Here is a 21863-nt window from a genome sequence, read left to right on the forward strand (position 1 = left end):
AAGTCACCCAGCCGGCTTTCATGCCTAAGGTGGGACTAGAACTCTCAAGTCTCCTGGTGATTGGCCCAAAGTCACCCAGTTGACTTTCATACCTTAGGTGGGACTAGAACTCACCATGTCCTGGCGATTGGCCCAAAGTCACCCAGACAGCTTTCATAACTAAGGTGGGACTAGAACTCACTGTCTCCTAGTGATTGGCCCAAAGTCACCCAGACAGCTTTCATAACTAAGGTGGGACTAGAACTCACTGTCTCCTAGTGATTGGCCCAAAGTCACCCAGTTGACCTTCATACCTTAGGTGGCACTAGAACTCAGCATCTCCGGGTGATTGGCCCAAAGTCACCCAGCTGACTTTCATACCTAAGATGGGACTAGAACTCACCATCACCTGGTGCCTTAGCCCAACACCATCACTGTCTTTTTTTTAATTGCATAAACTTGTCATATTCACCCCGTATTTTTCTTGAAACTGCTGGAAAAAAAGCATTTGAATTGTAGCCTGGTTGGGAAAAAAAAAAAGAACGATTGACCATTTAGTCTATAAATCAGTGTTTCTCAACCTAGGCAACTTGAAGATGTCCGGACTTCAACTCCCAGAATTCCCCAGCCAGCATTCGCTGGCTGGGGAATTCTGGAAGTTGAAGTCCAGACATCTTCAAGTTGCCAAGGTTGAGAAACACTGCTATAAATTGTCAAAAGAAGCACGAACGATTTGGTACACAATTCAGATCAGGCATTTTTTTTTAAAAAAATCCATTCTCTACGGCTGGGATGGGGAAACTGGCACGCAGAGCACCTTTTGGTGGCACGTCAGCCATAGCCCCAGCCCAGCTCCACCGCACATGCGCGCATTCCTCCCCCTGGTCCTCGGGTCTCTGCTGCGCATGTGCAGGGGGGCGGGGCCTCCCGATCTCCGCTGTCGTCGTCCCCCCCCACCGCATTGATTAACTACCCCTGCTTTATGGGTTCAAGGCTGACCCACAATCTATGCTCTCCCAACCCCTGAACATTTAACGCTTCTCTAGCAAGAGATTTTGCCGTTCAATTCGGAGGGCAGGTGGAAAAGCTGGGCCTCCTTGCGAAGTTTGAAAAAAGCGCTTTTTATTGAAATTCAGGGCCACCCCCCCCCCCAAAAAAGAGGTGCATTTCAAACACGAAAATCGGGGATGGGGGGGGGGGGCTCGGTCACCGATGTTCCTGTGAAAGAGAGAAGACAAGCGATGCTTGGTAGTAATTGTATTTTCTTTACAAAATCAGCTCCGGTGCATAAACTTGATTGTACATGACATTTACATTAGAAAAAAAAATGGAGGTGCATCTCCCGAAAGCCTCTGACGGGAGGGTGGGTGGGTGGGTGGGGTGGGGGTTGTTGTCGGGGGCGCTGATCCCTTAACCGAACGTCGCCCCGCAGTTAGGACACGTTCGCTGTCTCAAGGCGAGGCAAAAGATGATCCCGAGGGGGAAAAAGAAGATGGCGCACAGGATGCCCAGACAGGTGAAGGTGTCTTCCAGCACCCCAACTCTGCAAAAATAGAAAAAGAAAGAAATCACACCACAGGAAGGAGGAAGTTCGTGAAGGGCGCTTAATCCAAAGGCAACGAAACCTCACGGGCTGCGCACGTAAACAAGGAGTCCTCAACTTACGACACTTCCATTCAAAGTGGCAACGGCCCCGAGAAGGGGGACTTAGCCCTGTTTCCCACATCTGCCCTCCCCCACATGGCCACGTGATTTATATCCAAATTCTTGACAACGGGCTCGGGCTTATGACCGTCTCTGCGTCCCGGGGTTATGTGAGCCCCTTCTGACAAGCCACGGGGAAGCCAGGTTCACTTAACGACCGGGTTAAGTGATTCACTTAACAACCGGAACAGGAAAGGTCATAAAGTGGGCCAAAACGGAACTGCCTTGCTCAGCAACTGAAAGGCTGGGCTCAAATGTGGTCGCAAGCCAAGGACTGCCTGTAACACACCCCTCCAGAGTGTTACAATACACACACACACAAACACACACTCATTTTCTATGGGGTGTTTTCCATTAGCCTTGGCCATTTTGAGATGCGGGGACTTCAGTTCCCAGAATTCCAGTGAACAAGGCTCCTCCCCTTTATACAGGGAGTCCTCGACTTACGACCGCAACGGAGGCCAAAATGTCTCCTCGCTAAGCAAGGTTAAGCGAGCCTTGCCCCGCTTGACAACTTTTCTGACACAGTTGTTAAGCGAATCGCTGCAGGTCGTTAAGTGAGTGCGGCTGCAGTCCTTAAGCGAATCTGGCTTTTCCCCATATTGACTTTGCTGTTTAGAAGTTAACTGGGGAAATCTGCCGATTTTCTCCAGACCCTTGGCAAGACGCTATGTGTTCACAACAGCCGCAGGTGTCCCTTAAAGACGGCGTGATTCGCTTACCGACCACGGCAAAAAAAAAAGTCCCAAAATTGGGCGCAAGTGACTTCACTTGGTGCTCAGCCACCGAGATTCTGGAGAACTAGCCATAATCTTGTCCGCATTTTAAGTCCTGGGGAAATTTTCTTGGCGAAGATCACGAAGGCAAAAAGCCATAAAGCTTTCCAATTAGAGAACGGATCATCTTAGCTAATAGGGTAAGAATTAGCCAGGGAGGGAGGGATATAATCCGAATGGCTTTCCCCGTGGTTTACAGTGGCTGCTCTAAGAAGGCCATCTAAAAATAGAGGATGAATGTTTACATTCCAGTTTAAAGCTGGGCTGCCCTGCTCAGAGGGCCACAAACATTTCAAATTTGCAGGAAAATCCCCCCTTTTAGGGTTTATTAATTCATCAGTGCAGCGAGGTTGGTTTAGAATGGAATAAAATAGGAATGGATAGAATAGAATAGGGATAGAGTTAGGGATGGGAAAGGATAGGGATAGGGAAGAATAGAATAGAATAACAGTATTGAAAGGGACCTTGGAGGTCTTCTAGTCCAACCCTCTGCTCAGGCAGGAAACCCTACACCACTTCAGACAAATGGCTATCCAACATCTTCTTTAAAACTTCCAGTGTTGGGGCATTCGCAACTTCTGGAGGCAAGCCAGATTCATTGTTCTAACTGTCAGGAAATTTCTCCTTAGTTCTAAGTTGCTTCTCTCCTTGATTAGTTTCCACCCACTGCTTCTTGTTCTACCCTCAGGTGCTTTGGAGAATAGTTTGACTCCCTCTTCTTTATGGCAACCCCTGAGATATTGGAACACTGCTGTCATGTCTCCCTTAGTCCTTCTTTTCATTAAACTAGACATACCCAGTTCCTGCAACCGTTCTTCATAGGTTTTAGTCTCCAGTCCCCTAATCCTCTTTGTTGCTCTTCTCTGCACTCCTTATAGAGTCTCCACATCTTTTCTACATCGTGGCGACCAAAACTGGATGCCGTATTCCAAGTGTGGCCTTACCAAGGCATTATAAAGTGGTATTAACACTTCGCGTGATCTTGATTCTCTCCCTCTGTTGATGCAGCCTAGAACTGTGTTGGCTTTTTTGGCAGCTGCTGCACACGGCTGGCTCCTATTTAAACGGTTTGTCCACTAGGACTCCAAGATCCCTCTCACAGTTACTGCCACTGAGTGAGGTACCACCTATGCTGTCCCTGTGCATTTCGTTCTTCTTGCCTAAATGTAGAACCTTACTCTTTTCACCATTGAATTTATACATTCGTTTTATTTAACCGAATTTCTTTTTGGCTCTGCAATTCGGCTAAACAAAAAACCACGGCAGAAAGAAATGAGCGTACAAGGAAATGCACCACAATGATGTTTGGCCCCGGCTGGGACATTAAGCAGGATCTGGTTAATTCCTCAGAGGGGGGAAATCTGGAGAGTCCCAGGCCTGGGAAACCACACCCAGGAAGTGGAAAGCATCCTGGAAAACAGCCTAGAGGCACGAATGTAAATCTTTGAACCAAGTGTTATCTTGGAAAACCTAGAAACCTGTAGATACTCCGTCATCCAAAGATGCTTTTTTGTTTATTTCTTTGAAGACATTTCGCTTCTCATCCAAGAAGCTTCTTCAGCTCTGATAGGATAGTGGGTAATGGAAGAATTTATATTCCTTGCAGGCAGCTGGTCATTTTTTGGGGGGGGAGATGGACAACCATGACCTGGATGGCTGAGAATCTCTACAGACTTTTAGCTACACAATTAGGGATGAACAGTGTGGGACGGTGGTGGGATTCAAAGTTTTCACTACCACTTCTGTTGTGGCCCGGCAGGAGCCCGGCCAGACTCCGACCGTGACCCGTCAAAACTGCCGTAGACAAAAGCGCGCTCGACGAAAGCGCGTACGTGACGTCATCAGCAGCGCGACGGAAAAAATAAAAAATAAATTAAATTGAAATTAAAATAAAATTAAAGCAAGCCGATTCACATAAAGGTAAGGGTTAGGTTTAGGGTTACGTTAAGCGTTAGGGTTAGGTTTAGTGTAAGGTTAAGGGTTAGCGTTAGGTTTAGCGTTACGTTAAGGGTTAGGTTTAGGGTTAGGTTTGGGGGGGTTAGGGTAAGGTTTTCGCTTTATTTTTAAATTTACCGCTCACAGCGCGATGTTTTCGTCGTGCTGTGATGACGTCACGTACGCGCTTTCATCGAGCGCGCTTTTGTCTATCGCGGTTTTGTGGTGGAACCGACTCCGACAGCGAGGGGTCTTATGAGTCGGCCTTGGAGGAGGTGGAGGACCCTGGACAGGGTCTCGACTCCGAGCAGGGCGAGGAGAGACTGGTTGGCCACCAGGTGGCGGCAGAGCATTGGATCAAAGGGAATGTTCAGGAAAACATTTGGGAGTTGTTTCAGGATGCACGCGGGCGAAGGGCTACTCGACGGAAAGAACAACCGGAGTAACTACAGGAAGTGATTACGAGCAGCTGATGCTGATTTAAGATCCTCTCCTGATTATAAAAGGGACTGTTTGTGCCACGCCCTGGTTGCAGGAGTCAACATTCATGATTCAGAGAAACCAACTTGGAGACGTGGTTTGCGGTGAGAGTTTGTTTTTGCATTTGCTGCCTAACTTGCTGCCAGAATGCTCATCTCTGTTTATTTTGGGCTGGCAGCCAACAAGAGTCTGAACAGATTAAAAGTATTCTGATTTACGTTTGCTGGTGGCTTTCGTTCCTGGACGGCGACGAGGGGGGTCAGAACACGCTTCTATGGGCGTGGCTTTCTGGCTTTCTTACCTGCAAGCTGGACAGCCACCCACGACAATGACAGATGTGGTAGGAGGAGGCTGCTGGATTATTGTATATGTAGTATTGGGATAGTTGTGCGGCTGTGAAGTAGCCGGAGTGGTATATCCTGGACAGAGAAACAAAATGGAGAGAGAAACACAGAGAGAGAAACACTTTGTTTAGTGACTGTTACAACGGCCGGTTTTTTTCACACTTCGTTTTTGTCGGGACAAGGAGTTTGCTCCATGCTCTTGGGTATCCTCGGTTACAACACCATGTTTGAGAAACACTCTGGAAAGTCACTAAAGTCACGTTTCAATGGTATCTGTTAGGTAAGCTCCCCGTTGGGAGAGCGAGTACATTCAGCGAAGCGTTGTGAGAGTTGTGTTGGAGAACACACAAACCAGCATACAGAGACACTGCAGTTTAAATAGGCTTTTACTTTCGTGGAAATAGAGGTATCAGAGTCCATCAAACAGTCCAAGTCATACACAGATAAGTCAGTCAGTCATCAACGTCTTTCAGTTAAGGGATAATCCAAATAACATAGTCCAGTATCATATAATCAGTTCGGCATTCAAAGTTTGCTAGCAGTTGCAAAACTTACAATAGCTCACGGCACTTTCTAACAGCCAGCTTCCAAAACACTCAGATCAGATCAGCCCAGCATCTAACAAACAGAGAGCTAACAGTCATTCTGGCTCCCCCTTATGGCCGGTTGAGGAAAACAGCAACCAATCACATTTTACAGTATGATTTAAAGCAGGGGTAGTCAACCTTTTTATACCTACCGCCCATTTTTGTATCTCTGTTAGTAGTAAAATTTTCTAACCGCCCACCGGTTCCACAGTAATGGTGATTTATAAAGTAGGGAAGTAACTTTACTTTGTACAATTTATAAAGCAGAGTTGCAGCAAACTCCTACCGCCCACCATGAAAGCTGGAACGCCCACTAGTGGGCGGTAGGGACCAGGTTGACTACCACTGGTTTTAAAGCAGTGGTTCCCAAACTTGGCAACTTTAAGACTTGTGGACTTCAACTCCCAGAGTTCTCCAGCCAGAAGAGCTAGCTGGAGAATTCTAGGGGGGTTGAAGTCCACAAGTCTTAAAGTTGCCAAGTTTGGGAACCACTGGTTTAAAGAAACAGGTACAGCATTGCTATATGATTTATATATTGCCAACCCAACCGTTAAGACTATATTCCTAACAGTATCCACTCGGATACTGTTCCAATATCCAATGGACCTCTCGGAGAAATTCTTCTCAATGCCCCATAAATCATTGTTACCGTGACCCGTCAAAACCGCGTTCCACAAAACCGCGGTCGACGAAATCGCGTATGTGACGTCAACACAACGCGACGAAAAAGATCGAAAAATTGAAATAAAAATTAAATTACAGCAAGCCGATTCACATAAAGGTAAGGGTTAGGTTAAGGGTTAGGGTTAGGGTTAGGTTAAGGGTTAGCGTTAGGTTTTTCGTTACGTTAAGGGTTAGGTTTAGGGTTAGGTTAAGGGTTAGGTTTAGGGTTAGGGTTAGGGTTAGGTTTGGGGGGGTTAGGGTAAGGTTTTCGCTTTATTTTTACATTTTTCGATCTTTTCCGTCGCGCTGTGATGACGTCACATACGCGCTTTCGTCGTCCGCGATTTTGTCGTCCGCGGTTTTGTGGTAGAACCCATTGTTACTCCCCCTACTACTCAAGTCCTCTTCTTTGTGTCAAGGCCTAATGAGAAAATTCTGGGGTTAATGATTGACTTCTGCAAACAGATCCTTTTGATAGGAGCAGAGCAGGAAAGAAAATAGATCACCCCTTTCCAAAACCTTTTTGCTCTCTGAGCTTGGCTGTTTTCTCGCAGTTTCATTCCCCAAACTAGTTAACCTCATCAATGCTAGTCAGTCAAGTTCGGAGAGCATCAAGGACCACTTATTCCAACCCCGAGGTAGAAAATATTCTCCTTTTATTGGTTCTTTCCCAAACTAGACAAGGAAAAAGCCAAATCTTTTTAGATGCACTCAAAAGTTAAATGTCCCCCAGGTCACTGCATCCAGCTCTCTTTATATGCCACGATGTGATTTTCCTGGTGGGGGCTTCCACAATCATGGTCTCCACTCTAAAACTTGGCACAAACCAAGTCTGTTGGGGGTTTAATCCACAAACCATGATAAAGGAAAGCCAGTGTGGTAGACGGACCAAATCTTTCTGCGCCGGATATGGTAGTGGGAGAGGTTAACAAATAGCCACAATTCAGGTGTTTTGTAAATCCTTTTCATATTAATTATTACTATTATGCCTGGCGGTGGAATTCTGGGAGTTGGAGTCTACCCATTTTAAAAGTGGCCGAGTGTTGTGGCTTGCCAGCAGAGCTGGCCGCAGATTCGGACAGTGAGGAGGGTTGGGGAGGAACCTGGGCCAGTCCTGGAGTCTGGGGAAGGCTCTGATGAGGGCTCTGTGTCGGAGGCAGAGAGGGAGCCAGGGCCGTATGCCAGTTATCAGCTGCCTTCCGAGTTGGGGATCAGTGAGGCAGATGAACAGCTGGAGCCTGTTCCCAGTGTGTGCATGCACCGAGTTGCCAGATGAAGGGAGCAGCTAAAGAACAGGGGTCGACTTGGGAATAAGGCCACAAGTGGATGATGAATGGCCCCTCCCAGAGGAAATAAAAGAGGAGCGAAAGGGGAGTGGAGTTTGCAGGAGACAATTAGTTCGCCTAATTGGTTCGTGACTCTCCGAGACTCCTTGCCAAGTTCTGCAGGTATCAGCCTGGCTGCTCTCCAAGCCAGATAAGGTCTGTGACTGTAAATCCTCCCTCGAAAGACTTTGCTGGATGTGAATGAGCAGAATTCACAATCAATGAATAAAAGGGTTTTTTTGCCGGATCAAGGAGTTTGCTTCATGTTCTTGGGAAGCCTCAATCAGAACACCCAAGTTTGAGAAACACTCTGTAAAGTCACTCCTGACTGGCTTGTGTAAGTTTCCAAATCATAACCATGGTTACGTCTTCGTTCTTTGGCAATAATGATCATTTATTAATGACTTCTGCATTTTATAGAAAGGCCAGGATTTTTTTCCCCCCTTTTAAGGCTCTGTTTATCTTTGCCAATAAATATACAGATGATCCCTAGTCCTTGTCACGCTACACTGGCCGAGTTCACACCTTACACTAAACCACGATCAAACTACAGGCTATTTGCAACCTTTCCTCCTCCTGGAACCAGCATCAAGGGCTCCTAGCAAGAACGGAACGTTTCTCATTTTCGAAAGCGATAGTGGAATTCAAAGGCTGTTTTTTTTTAACCAAAGGAAGTGATTACAAAACAGAGGATTTTTCAAAGAAAAAAAAAGGTCCTTGAAAGTTTCAAATGAATCATCACAGATTCAACCATGTTGTTACCCAAAGTTTTTTTTTTCTTTTCAAATGCGCAAACCCAGAAGGCCTCTGAATCATGGCTGCCAGATCAGCACAACTCAAGTTCCCCAATTTTCAAGCTAAACAACAACAACAATGGGTTCCTTGGTGGGGAAGGAAAAAAAAAACTTTGGTAGAAGTTTTTGGGAGAAAAAAAAAGTTCTCCTCTCAACTCAGGCGGCTGTTTTCCACCTGGGCCCTTCCTTCCTTCCTCTCTAACAAATTCCTTCCCTCCTTCCAATTTTTCTTTCCTTCCTTCCTTACAAACTCCTTCTTTCCTTCAATTTTTCCTTCCTTCCTTCCTTCCTCTTTCCCACCTTCCAATTTTTCTTTCCTTCCTTCCTTACAAACTCCTTCTTTCCTTCAATTTTTTCCTTCCTAACAAACACCTTTCCTCCTTCCAATTTTTCTTTCCTTCCTTACAAAAACCTTCTTTCCTTCAATTTTTCCTTCCATCCTTCCTAACAAACTCCTTCCCTCCTTCCAATTTTTCTTTCCTTCCTTCCTTACAAACTCCTTCTTTCCTTCAATTTTTTCCTTCCTAACAAACTCCTTCCCTCCTTCCAATTTTCCTTTCCTTCCTTCCAATTTTTCTTTCCTTCCTTCCTTACAAACTCCTTCTTTCCTTCAATTTTTCCTTCCTTCCTTCCTAACAAACTCCTTCCCTCCTTCCAATTTTTCTTTCCTTCCTTCCTTACAAACTCCTTCTTTCCTTCAATTTTTCCTTCCTTCCTTCCTAACAAACTCCTTCCCTCCTTCCAATTTTCCTTTCCTTCCTTCCAATTTTTCTTTCCTTCCTTCCTTACAAACTCCTTCTTTCCTTCAATTTTTTCCTTCCTTCCTTCCTAACAAACTCCTTCCCTCCTTCCAATTTTTCTTTCCTTCCTTCCTTCCTTCCTTCAATTTTTTCCTTCCTTTCTTCCAATTTTTCTTTCCTTCCTTTCTTCCTTCCAATTTTTTCCTTCCATCCTTCCTTCTCGCCCCCTCTTTGCCAACGGAGCACCCCCCAGGTATATCCAGACCCCCAATCCCCAACCCCGTCAGGATTGATGGAAGATGTAGCCCCACAGATGCTGAATTTGGCCAAGACAAGGGGGGAGTTGGAGAGGAGGAGGAGGAAGAGATGGAGAGCGTCCTTCAACACCACCACCCTCTATCATACACACCCCTTTCGCAAGAGCTCGGCTTCCCCTCCTCCAGTTGCAAGCCCGGGAAGCCACTTTAACGCCCTCTCCCCCTCCTCATGGCGAGAAACCCCAGGTAAGCCTCCCCACTCCCTCCTTCCCCTTCCCACACCCGGAGAGGCGCTCTGTCCATGCTCAGAGGCACTCTTTCTCCAAGGCAGCACCTTGTCTTCTAAGGGGGGGATCTCAAGCAGAGGGGGGGGTGAGGAATCCCGCATAAGAAACACTTCCTCTCCTCCATTCTTTCCTTGGTGTTTTGAATACATATAGCTGGATGTTAACTTTCTGTTCTCCCTTCTTAAGTTCTTCAATAAATATAGCTAGATTCCTTCCTTCTTTCTATCCCTCCTTCCTTCCTTTCTTCATTCCTTCCTTCCTCCCTTGGTGCTTTGAATACATATAGCTGGATGTCAACTTTCTGTTCTCCCTTCTTAAGTTCCTCAATAAATATAGCTAGACTCCTTCCTTCGTCCCTCCCTCCTTCCCTCCCTCCCTCCCTCCCTCCCTCCCTCCTTCCTTCCTTCCTTCCTTCCTTCCTTCCTTCCTTCCTTCCTCCTTTGAATACATGTCAACTTTCTGTTCTCCCTTTCTAGGGTCTTCAATAAATATAGCTAGACTCCTTCCTTCATCCTTCCCTCCTTCTCTCCCTCCCTCTCTCCTTCCTTCCTTCCTTCCTTCCTTCCTTCCTCCTTTGAATACATGTCAACTTTCTGTTCTCCCTTTCTAGGGTCTTCAATAAATATAGCTAGACTCCTTCCTTCATCCTTCCCTCCTTCTCTCCCTCCCTCTCTCCTTCCTTCCTTCCTTCCTTCCTTCCTTCCTTCCTTCCTTCCTTCCTTCCTTCCTTCCTTCCTCCTTTGAATACCCATGTCAACTTTCTGTTCTCCCTTTCTAGGGTCTTCAATAAATACAGCTCGAGTCCTCCCTCCCTCCCTCCCTCCCACCTTCCCCCCTTCTTCTCACCTGGCCCGGTGCCCGCGGGGAACGGGTAGGGCGGCGCCGGCGGGATGGCCCCGTAAGTGTGGGCTGCTGCATAGTTGCCCGCCGGCCCGTAAGGGCTGTACGGCGGCGGCCGGTCCTGCAACAGCGGCTTGCCGTCCATGATCCCGAGGGGGGGCGGACCGCGGCGAAGACTTCTAGCTGGGTGGGTGGGCGGGAGGGAACCAGGCTCAGACCCGGGAAGGCTGCGGGGTCCCGAAGAGACTCCAAGGAGCGGGCAGCAGTTGCAGGCGGAGCCGGCGGGGCATGGGGTGGGTGGGTGGGTGGGACGGGGGAAAAGGGTGGGGGAACCCGGGGGTCGCCCCGGAGGAAGCTCCGCTCGGAGGGTCCCAGCAGCAGCAACGCAGCCGCTTTGTGCCTGCGGGCGGCGGCGGCGGCGGAGTCAGCCCGGTCACAAGACTGGCGGTCACGTGATGTCCTCGGATTGCAACACCCCGCCCCCTTTATCTTCCTCCTCCTCTTCCCCCGCCCCGCCCGCCGGTGACTCCTCCGGAGACGCGGGAGGGGCGGCCGGGGGGGGGAAAACCCCTCTTAAAGGGGACGCGTCCTAAAATAAAGTCTTGTCTTTTTTCTTCTCTTTTTAAATCAAGATTTCAATTTTTTTTTTAAAACGTTGCTTTGAAATGTTTCAATCGCATTTTTATTGAAAATAAAATAACAGTTCTTACAAAATAGAATAAACGGTGATTTTATTTTCAATGGACATTTCAAATTGTTTTGGTCCTGTTATTTTAAAACGTTCAATATAATTGAATGTCAATAAAATCATAGTTCTTACAAAATAAACTGGGATTTTTTTTAAATTTGATTTTAAAGGGACATTTCAAATTGTTTTGGTCCTGTTATTTTAAAACGTTCAATATAATTGAATGTCAATAAAAACAGTTCTTACAAAATAAACTGGGATTTCTTTAAATTTTATTTTAAATGGACATTTCAAATTGTTTTGGTCCTGTTATTTTAAAACGCTCAATAAAATTGAATGTCAATAAAATCATAGTTGTTACAAAATAAAATAAAATGTTATTTCTTTTATTTTAAATCAAGATTTCGATTTTTTTGCAATGTTATTTTAAAATGTTACATACAAATTTTTTTGGAAATAAAATAACGGTTCTTAGAAAATAGAATAAACTGATTTTTTTTTTGTATTTTAAATGGACGTTTCAAATTGTTTTGATCATGTTATTTTAAAACGTTCAATAAAATTGAATGTCAATAAAATAGATCTTACAAAATAAAATAATTTATTTTAAATCAAGATTTCAATTTTTGTAACGTTATTTTAAAATGTTAAATACAAATTTTATTGGAAATAAAATCACAGTTCTTACAAAATAGAATAAAATCAAATGTAACTTTTTTATTTTAAAGAAAGATTTCAAAAACCCAAATTGTTTTGATCGTGTTATTTTAAAACGTTCAATAAAATTGAATGTCAATAAAATAGATCTTACAAAATAAAATAATTTATTTTAAATCAAGATTTCAATTTTTTTGTAACGTTATTTTAAAATGTTAAATACAAATTTTATTGGAAATAAAATCACAGTTCTTACAAAATAGAATAAAATCAAATGTAATTTTTATTTTATTTTAAAGAAAGATTTCAAAAACCCATGTTGCCGAAGAGCCTGCCTCGGATACTCCTTCCCCACGACCTACAAGACACGCGTCTCGCAGCCAGGGCTGTCCCGAGCCGTGACGTCACACGGCCCAGCGAACAGCTGCTGCCATCCGCCCGCAGAAAAGGAGGCGGGGAGAATAGAACGCCGTGTAACCATCTGATTCTGCAGCCGGCCAATCGGAGCCGAGGCGTCCGTGCTGGCAGCCAATGAGCTTCGGGGAAGGAGGTGGAGGGGACGTTCTATTGGAACGTTCTATTTCCTTGTTTTGCAGCCTTTGGCTCTTGTGCGTTTTCTTCTCTCTCCGGCCGCCGGTCGCGGAAGAGGCGAAGCGAACGCGGAGCGAAGGCGCAGGTAGCAAAGAGGCGGCCGGGGGGCTCTTTGAAGGGAGCCGATGCGGCCCTTTTCCTTTCCGCAGTGATCATTTAGAAGCTCCCCCCCCCCAAAAGCCCCTTGGTTGTGATAGGCGACTGTAGAAATCAAAGAATTCAATGAAATTGAATTAGATTTTTCAGAAATCGGGGTCTCCTTGGGCCGCTTTGCAATGTCTAAGCATCCGGACGTTGCCATTTCCCCAGATCGCGGGTTTGCACCCCTCCCACCACTTTCCCTTTTAATTCCCCCCCACCCCCCTTTTTTTGATCATAGGAGAATCGCAGGTTTGAGATGGGCAGCCGTAGAAACCGTTAAATCAAATCAAATCAATAGGAGGGGGGGCTTTCTCCTGGAGCCTTTCCTCCCCCCCCCGCCATCTGAAACCCTAGGGACACTCCCCCCCCCCAAAAAAACACCCTTCTTTAGCGTGATTGTCTTTGGGTTGGAAAGGCTCCAGCTGCGTCTCTGGGAGCGTCATCCTGGCTTTGGTTTACTCTGGAGCAAGTCCAGTTGGATTGAAGGCGTAGATCTGGCTTCTCTGTAAATGCGATTAAAAAGGAAATAAATCTAATCCGGAGTGCTGCCTGGAGCTCCTGGATAGAGAGGGAGAGAGAGGGAGAGGGAGGGTTGCCAGAGGGACAAATCAAAACAATGTTTTGAGGGATAATAAATGAACATCGTTTAAGAAATTGTGGAGGGTTTTCACTGGGCCTAAGCAGGGGGTTGGACTACAAGACCTCCAAGGTCCCTTCCAACTCTGTTATTCTATTCTAGTCTACTCTATTCTATTTCTATTCTATTTCTATTCCAATTCTATTTTCTATTTCTATTCCATTTTCTATTCTATTCTATTTCTAGTCTATTCTATTTTCTATTATATTTCTAGTCTATTTCTATTTCTATTCTATTTTCTATTCTATTTTTATTCTATTCTATTTCTAGTCTATTCTATTTTCTATTCTATTTCTATTTCTATTCTATTTCTATTCTATTTTCTATTCTATTTCTATTCTATTTCTAGTTCTATTTCTATACTATTTTCTATTCTATTTCTAGTCTATTCTATTTTCTGTTCTATTTCTATTTCTATTCTATTTCTATTCTATTTCTATTCTATTCTATTTCTATTCCAATTCTATTTTCTATACTATTTCTATTCTATTTTCTATTCTATTTCTATTCTATTTCTATTCCAATTCTATTTTCTATTCTATTTCTATTCTATTTTCTATTCTATTTCTATTCTATTTCTATTCCAATTCTATTTTCTATTCTATTTTCTATTCTATTTCTATTCTATTTCTATTCTATTCTATTTCTATTCCAATTCTATTTTCTATACTATTTCTATTCTATTTTCTATTCTATTTCTATTCTATTTCTATTCCAATTCTTTTTTCTATTCTATTTCTATTCTATTTCTATTCCTATTCTATTTCTATTCTATTTCTATTTCTATTCCAATTCTTTTTTCTATTCTATTTCTATTCTATTCTATTGGTAGTTGGTCCTGCTTTTATTACCATAGTGAGGTTCCTTTATATTCTTTTTGCTGCCCTGTTAATCTGACCCATTTCTGCGAATTGTGTGACATCTTTCCTATTGCAACCACCTCCTCGGGGCTCTGTTCTAACTCCGAAAAGTAAAACTGCCTTTGGGAGAAACCAGATTAGGGACGAGTCCTGTGTAAACCCCCTTAAAATAGAGTAATTGTAGCATAAGCTTGAATGGTGGTTTTTTTTGCAGACGTTTCAGGACCCAACTAAGTAACATCATCAGTGCTAGAAAGGAGTGCGGGAATGCAGGGAGGGGGAGGGGTGTGAAGTCCTTGTTGCTTTTGGGCTTGGTGGTTTCCTTGCAATCGTTTCATGACCCAACTAGGTAACATCATCAGTGCTTGAAGGAAGTGAGGTTGTTCTCTGTTGATATACAATTGTCTTGCCCTGTCTGAATGCTGGTTCCTTGATTATAGTGTTGTTTATTGTTTCAATAAAGGAGAATATTTGTAACTCAGGCTTGAAAGAGGTGGGTCTGTCGTGCTCTCTGAGCTTCGCTGTTTTTGTTGCAGGAGTTTCATCACCCCAACTAGGTAACATCGATGCTAGTGTTAATTATTTGATTGTTTGTCTGAGTTGATAGTTCCTTGATTGGAGTCTTGATTGTTGGTTTGGCATTAATTTGGTTTGACGTTAATTAATCTCTGTTTATCTGGGTGCTGGTAAGGAGGTCTTTTGGCCTTTTTAAATTCGCTTTTTGACTTTTTTTGAACGGCGTGTAGATGTCATTTATCACTCCGTGCCCGTTGATGGCTGATTTGTCTGAGGCTTCCAGGAATCTGCTAGCATTTTTGGGACTCGCGATGCTCACAGCTTTCCCCGATCGAAACGATGGCGATGCCTTTCCATGTGTTGTGTGATTCAAGAATAAACCCCTTACTCACTTCTGCCCCTTGTATTTTCCCAGCCATGAGTGGCTCCCAATCGCTCCTGTGGGCGGTGGATATTTTTGGGAGAGTCTACACCTTATCCACCACCGGCCAGTACTGGGAGCTGTGCAAAGATGGAGAACTGGAAGTGAAGCGAGTTTCGGCCGTCAAAGAATGCTGTTGGGGACTCGGTTGCGACCATCAAATCTACGTTTATGTCCACTCCAGTGATGTCCCCATCCGGTTCAAAGAGGAAACCTATGAGAATCAGGTACAGAGAGCGCAGACTTAAAGAAGGGGGGTCTGAGAGGTCATCCAACCCAACCCTCTTTTTGTACAGACTCTGCTGAAAGATTTTTGCAGCTTCTGGCTTGATTATCTTCATCAAGAAGAATTTGCACCTCAAGTGGCAGCTTGTCCCACTAGTTGACGGCTCGGCTCGTAGAGTCAGAAAGTACCGTATTTTTCAGATTATAAGACGTACCTGACTATAAGACACATCTAAATTTAGAAGAGGGAAACAAAAAAATGGGGTGGTGGTCTCTAAGCACCCCATTTTCGGGCCTTTTTTGAGGCCTTTTTTCTACCAATTTTTGAAGCTTTTTTCAGCCCTTTTTCTATGCTTTTTGGCCCATTTTGGGGGCTTTGGGGGGCCATTTTTGAGGCTTTTTCAGCCCAGTTTTGAGGATTTCTTCAGCCCGTTTCCCCCCCCAAAAATGGGCCAAAAAAGCTTCAAAAACAGGCTGAAAAAAGTCTCAAAAATTGACCAAGAAAAGCCTCGAAAACGGGCCAAAAAAGCCTCAAAAACAGGCTGAAAAAAGTCTCAAAAATGGGCCACAAAAAGGCCGAAAATAGCCACAAAAACGGGGCATGGGGAGGTCAAAAATGGCCGGCGGGTGGGAGGAGCTTGGGTAATATTCGGTGTATAAGACGCACAGGCATTTTCACCCCCTTTTGGGAGACCAAAAAGTGCGTCTTGTAGTTTGAAAAATACGGCACTCTTACAAAATCTGCTTTTTGGGGTGAGGTCATTGGGATGTGTAACTGTTTCTTCCTTTGACGCCCCCCCCCCTTTCTTTCCTGGCAGCGCTGGAACCCGGTGGTGGGCTTCTGCGACAGTCTGCTTCCCAGCGACCGCTGGCAATGGAGTGACGTCAGCGGTCTGAAGCACCAGCCGCTGGAAAGCTTTGCGCTGCCGTCTCCTCACTGGGAGTGGGAGTCTGACTGGTACGTGGATGAAAATTTTGGAGGGGAAGCCACAGAGAAAGGGGTAGGTGAACCGTATGGGATCCGCCTTCTCGGGGGAAAGCCGTGGGAATGTGAGCCTGGAAAAGTTAGATCCCTTCCATTGGGTTCGTTGTCCTCACTGTTAGGAAGTTTCTCCTTAGTTCTAAGTTGTTTCTCTCCTTGGTTAGTTTCCATCCATTGCTTCTTATCCTGCCCTCCGGTGCTTTGGAAAATAAGTTGACCCCATCTTTTTTGCAGCAGGCCCTCAAATTCTCTTGTCTATCTCTTCCTCTTCCTCCTCCTCCTCCTCCTCCTCTTCCTCCTCTTCTTCCTTCACCTCCTTCTCCTCTTCTTCCTCCTCCTCCTTCTCTTCCTCCTCTTCTTCCTTCTCCTCCTCCTCCTCTTCCTCCTCCTCCTCCTCTTCCTCCTCTTCTCCTCCTCCTCTTCTTCCTCCTCTTCTTCCTTCCTTCTCCTCCTCCTTCTTCTCTTCCTCCTCCTCCTTCTTCTCTTCCTCCTCCTCTTCTTCCTTCTCCTCCTCCTCCTCCTTCTTCTCCTCCTCCTCCTTCTCCTCCTTCTCCTCTTTCTCCTTATCCTTCTCCTCCTCCTCTTCCTCCTCTTCTTCCTTCTCCTCCTCCTTCTTCTCCTCTTCCTCCTCCTTCTCCTCTTCCTTCTCCTCCTTCTCCTTGTCTTCCTCCTCTTCTTCCTCCTCCTCCTCCTTCTTCTCCTCCTCCTCCTCTTCCCCCTCTTCTTCCTTCTCCTCCTCCTCTTCTTCCTCCTCCTCCTCCTCCACCACCACCTCTTGACTCCCTCTTCTTTCTGGCAACCCCTCGGATATTGGAATACTGCTATCATGTCCTCCCTGGTCCTTTTTTTCCTCTAGACTGGCCATACCCAATTCTATAGTGGGGGAAAAGGACCAGGGGTGACATGGTAGCAGTATTCCAGTATTTAAGGGGCTGCCCTAAAGAAGAAGGGTCAACCTATTCTCCAAAGCCCCTGAAGGCAGGACAAGAAGCAATGGATGGAAACTAACTAAGGAGAGAAGCAACCTAGAAATAAAGAAACGTTTCCTGACAGTTAGAAAAATAAATCAGCTTACCTTCAGAAGTTGTGGGGGCCCCATCCCTGGAGTCTTTCAAATGCCATTTGTCTGGAATGGCATTGGGACTCCTGCTCGAGCAGGAGGTTGGACTAGAAGACCTCCAAGGTCCCTTCCAAGTTAATCATTCTGTTATTCTATTATTCGGGGTCCAGCTATTCTCCAAAGCGCCTGAAGGGTGGAGGAGAAGCAATGGATGGAAACTAATCAAGGAGGGAAGCAACTTGGAATTAAGGAGAAACTTCCTAAGAGGGAGGACAGTTAACCAGTGGAATGGCTTGCCTGTCGGTGCTTCATCACGGGAGGTTTTTAAGAAGTTGTTGGGTTTGTCGGGAATGGTATAGGATCTCCTGCTTGAGCAGGGGGTTGGACTAGAAGACCTCCCAGGTCCCTTCCAGCTCTATTCTGATTGATTGAAAATTAAACCGAGGTCTAAACGCCACTGATAATAATGTGAATTGCTGGGAAAATGTGATTCCTTTTTCAATTCCCAGTGCACACTCACAGCCTCGACTTACAACCATTCATTCGAAGTTACAACAGCACTGCAAAAAACTGACTTCATTGGAGCATCCACATGGTTGCATAAATAAAATTCAGACGCTACCAACTGACTCGTATTTATGACGGTTGTAACGTCCCGAAGTCACGCAATCCCCTTTTGCGACCTCCCGACAAGCAAAGTCAATGGGGAAGCCAGATTCATTTAACAACGGGGTTACTAACTTTTAACCACTTCAGGGTTAACACTTCAACCACTGTGGCAAGAAAGGTCTTAAAAGCCAGGCAAAGCTCACTTAACAACTGTCTTGCTTACTAACAGAAATATTGGGCTAAGTTGGTGGTTGTAAGTCAAGGAGTATAGAAATGAATAGAAATAAAGAATTGCTGGGGAAACGCTATCTTCTGTGTTCATCTCACTGATAATTGGAAGTGCTGGGGAAATGCAGCCCTCCCCCCACCCCGTTCCTTTTACTAATGCCGTATTTTTCTGAGTATAAGACACACCGGAGTATAAGACGCACCAAGATTTTGAAGAGGTAAATTTTTTGAAAAAAAAGGTTTTGCACTCTGCAGGCCTCCCAAACCCTCTGCACACATTTTTTGCCATAAAAAATGGGGCATCAATAGCAATAGCAATAGCAGTGAGACTTATATACCGCTTCATAGGGCTTTCGGCCCTCTCTAAGCGGTTTACAGAGTCAGCCCATTTGCCCCCACAGTCTGGGTCCTCATTTCACCCACCTCGGAAGGATGGAAGGCTGAGTCAACCTTCAGCCGGTGAGATTTGAATCCGCTGAACTGCAGATAACAGTCAGCTGAAGTGGCCTGCAGTACTGCACCCTAACCACTGCGCCACCTCGGAATGGCCTATGGGAGGCTTGTAGAGTGCTCCTGAGGGCTGGGGGGGGGGGCAAAAACGAGCAGAAAACGGCCCATTTTGCACTCATTTTTGACTTCCTCAGCCCCCAGGAGCACTTTGCAGGCTTCCCAGACCCTCTGCACGCCCATTTTGGTGAAGGGGGCGGGGTTTCGGGAGGCCAAAAATGCTGTGTTCAGTGTATAAGACGCACCCAGATTTTCACCCTCTTTTTTGGGGGGGGGGGAATGATGCGTCTTATACTCCGAAAAATATGGTAATAGGAAAATGCCTTGTCTCAAGAAATTAGCCAAAGCTTTAACAAGCCTATTTTGTAAATCCAATTTACAAAAATTGAACCCGGGTTATTGTCTTAATTTAAGAATGAATGACTTCTCCTTTTTCTTACTGAATGAGCAAGGAGACTGCAAGGGATGTGTAGCAATAGCAGTTACACTTATATACCGCTTTCCAGTGCTTTCCCGCCCTCTCTAAGTGGATTACCAAGTCAGCCCCAACAGTCTGGGTCCTCATTTTACCAACCTCGGAAAGACGGAAGGCTGAGTCCAACCTTGAGCCGGTCAGGATCGAACTTCTGGCCATGGGCAGAGTTAGACTGCAATGCTGCATTCTAAGCACTGGCAGAGGGAGGGAGGGAGGGAGGGAGGGAGGGAGGGAGGGAAGGAAGGAAGGAAGGAAGGAAGGAAGGAAGGAAGGAAGGAAGGAAGGAAGGAAGGAAGGAAGGAAGGAAGGAAGGAAGGGCAATAGCACTTAGACTTATATACTGCTTCATAGTGCTTTTACAGCCCTCTCTAAGCGGTTTACAGAGTCAGCCTCTTAGCAATAGCAATAGCAGTTAGACTTATATACCGCTTCATAGGGCTTTCAGCCCTCTCTAAGCGGTTTACAGAGTCAGCATATTGACCCCAACAATCCGGGTCCTCATTTTACCCACCTCGGAAGGATGGAAGGCTGAGTTAACCCTGAGCCGGTGAGATTTGAACCGCCGAACTGCAGAACTGCAGTCAGCTGAAGTAGCCTGCAGTGCTGCACTCTAACCACTGCGCCACCTCGGCTCTTGCCCCCAACAATCTGGGTCCCCATTTTACCCACCTCGGAAGGATGGAGGGCTGAGTCAACCTTGAGCCTGTTGAGAATCAAACTGCTGGCAGTTGGCAGAATTAGCCTGCAATATTGCATTCTAACCACTGTGCACCATGAATGGATGGATGGATGGATGGATGGATGGATGGATGGATGGATGGATGGAAGGAAGGAAGGAAGGAAGGAAGGAAGGAAGGAAGGGAGAGCAATAGCCCTTAATTGAATTGAATTTGAATTGAATTTATTATATTTCTATGCAACCCTTTTCCCCGAGGGGACTCAGACTTAGACTTATATACCGCTTCACAGAGCTTTCCAGGCCTCTGTAAGCGGTTTACAGAGCCAGCCTATCTCCCCCAACAATCTGCATCCTCATTTTACCCACCTTGGAAGGACGGAAGGCTGAGTCAACGTTGAGCCTGGTGAGATTCGAACTGCCGAATTGCAGGCAGCCAGCAATCAGCAGAAGCAGCCTGCAGTACTGCACTCTAACCACCGGGCCACCGCAGCTACATCCTAAGGGCTTCCTTAATGACCGACTGCACAGATCAGTGCTCAACTTAGAACAGTAACTGGATTTATAACAACCGTAAAAACAATACGGCCCATTTTTCACACTTAACGACCATTTGCCTCCTCCTCCATGGTCATGGGATCAAAAGCTGGGCAACTGACTCCTTATTGAGGATGGTTGCAGTGTCCCGGGCCCCTTTTGCGACTTTCTGACAAGCCAAACTTCCACAGGGGAAGCCAGGTTCACTTGTATCAACCGTGTTATTAAGTTAACCACCGCAACGATTAACAAAGGTGGCCGCCGAAAAAGAGCCATAAAATGGCGGCAAAACTCATTTTATGTGTCTCACTTAGCAACCGGAATGTTGGGCTCGATGGTGGTCAAGGACTACTTGTGCTTTGAACTCTGTGCAGCCTTGATCCTCACGGGTTCATCCTGTTCTACCCGGTTACTTTGTTCTTCTTTTGAAGGGCTGGACCTACGCCATCGACTTCCCAGCCACGTACACCAAGGACAAGCGATGGAATTCCTGTGTCCGGCGAAGAAGGTGGATTCGGTACAGAAGGTACAAAGCGCGGGACACCTGGGCAAAGGTGTGTGCTGCTTCCTCTCTCTCTCTCTCTTTCTTCTCTTTTACTCGAAATGTCTCGTACCGTGTGTTGTGACTCAGCAGAAGTTTGCTGTGAGTTGAGTCGGGATGCAGGAATAACAATGCAGCCGGGGCTCGTAAGTGTGGTCTTCTGGAGATAAAAGGACTGATGGTGCCACGCCCTGGTTGCAGAAGTCAACGTTCGTCGTTCGTGCATGGTTCATTGTTCATCGGTCGTGGTTTGTTTGTGAGAGAGACACTTGGATAAGTGATTTGCTTTCTGTAAACCTGATTCAAAGAGACACTTGGAGAAGTGATTGGCTTTGTAAGAGATCTTTGTTTTTCCATTCTGTTATCTTCTTGCCAGAGACTTTATTTATGTTTATTTTGGGGCTCGCAGCCAGCGTGAGCCGAGGCTGATAAAGTTCTTTCCTTTTAAGTCTGTCTAACTGTCGTCTTTGAACGAGCGAAGAAGGGGGGTCGGAACAACCGTGATGGCTCCACAGGGTGGCACGCGGAGCCATTTGTTAGGGCACACGAGGCATTGCCCTGTCAGCTGACTTCGGCCTTCTTTTGAGGCCATTTTTCACCCTCCGGAGGCTTCCTTTTCGCGTTCCTTGAAGCCTCCAGAGCTCGAAAAACCAGCCCAATGGGCAAACAGAAAGTTCGCGAACGGACTTCCAGTTTGCTTGTAGGGCCGTTTTTAGCCCTCCGGAGCATTCAGGGACCTTCAGGAGGCTTCTCTGAATGCTCCGGAGGCCTAAAAACGGCCCTACGATCAGACTTCCAGTT

General features: G+C 45.8%; 2 protein-coding genes across 6 annotated transcripts in view; one reads left to right on the plus strand and one right to left on the minus strand.

Moving 5' to 3' along the window:
• Positions 1–1221: 1221 nt before the first annotated feature.
• On the minus strand, positions 1222–11143 carry BRI3 (brain protein I3). Its single transcript, XM_087728544.1, has 3 exons — positions 10718–11143; positions 5176–5293; positions 1222–1522 (listed from the first exon to the last, which is right to left on the minus strand). The coding sequence occupies exons 1-3, from the start codon at positions 10854–10856 to the stop codon at positions 1390–1392; spliced, it is 390 nt and encodes a 129-aa protein (XP_087584670.1). The 5' UTR covers positions 10857–11143; the 3' UTR covers positions 1222–1389.
• A 1273-nt stretch (positions 11144–12416) lies between these two features.
• Positions 12417–21863, plus strand: part of TECPR1 (tectonin beta-propeller repeat containing 1) — a 50182-nt gene continuing 40735 nt past the window's right edge. The window contains exons 1-4 of one of the 5 annotated variants that reach the window (XM_087729479.1): positions 12417–12732; positions 15217–15449; positions 16266–16448; positions 20953–21075. In XM_087729479.1, coding sequence (XP_087585605.1) covers positions 12588–12732; positions 15217–15449; positions 16266–16448; positions 20953–21075 — 684 coding nt within the window. In that variant the 5' untranslated portion in view covers positions 12417–12587. Of the gene's footprint in view, positions 12733–14186; positions 15450–16265; positions 16449–20952; positions 21076–21863 lie in introns of those variants that run through there. The other 4 variants (XM_087729474.1, XM_087729475.1, XM_087729478.1 and 1 more) reach the window with 4 other exon arrangements.

Source organism: Thamnophis sirtalis, unplaced genomic scaffold (assembly GCF_051295495.1).
Source record: "Thamnophis sirtalis isolate CommonGarterSnake01/CBP01778 unplaced genomic scaffold, rThaSir2_p1.2 scaffold_14, whole genome shotgun sequence".
Taxonomy (NCBI): domain Eukaryota; kingdom Metazoa; phylum Chordata; class Lepidosauria; order Squamata; family Natricidae; genus Thamnophis; species Thamnophis sirtalis.

Excerpts from the sequence above, each read along its gene's own strand:
- BRI3 (XM_087728544.1), bottom strand. The coding sequence starts at position 10,856 with ATGGACGGCAAGCCGCTGTTGCAGGACCGGCCGCCGCCGTACAGCCCT. Across the intron at positions 5,294-10,717 it reads CCCCGCGGGCACCGGGCCAG|GATATACCACTCCGGCTACT; the intron begins GTGAGAAGAAGG and ends TTCTCTGTCCAG. Across the intron at positions 1,523-5,175 it reads GGTGGCTGTCCAGCTTGCAG|AGTTGGGGTGCTGGAAGACA; the intron begins GTAAGAAAGCCA and ends CTATTTTTGCAG.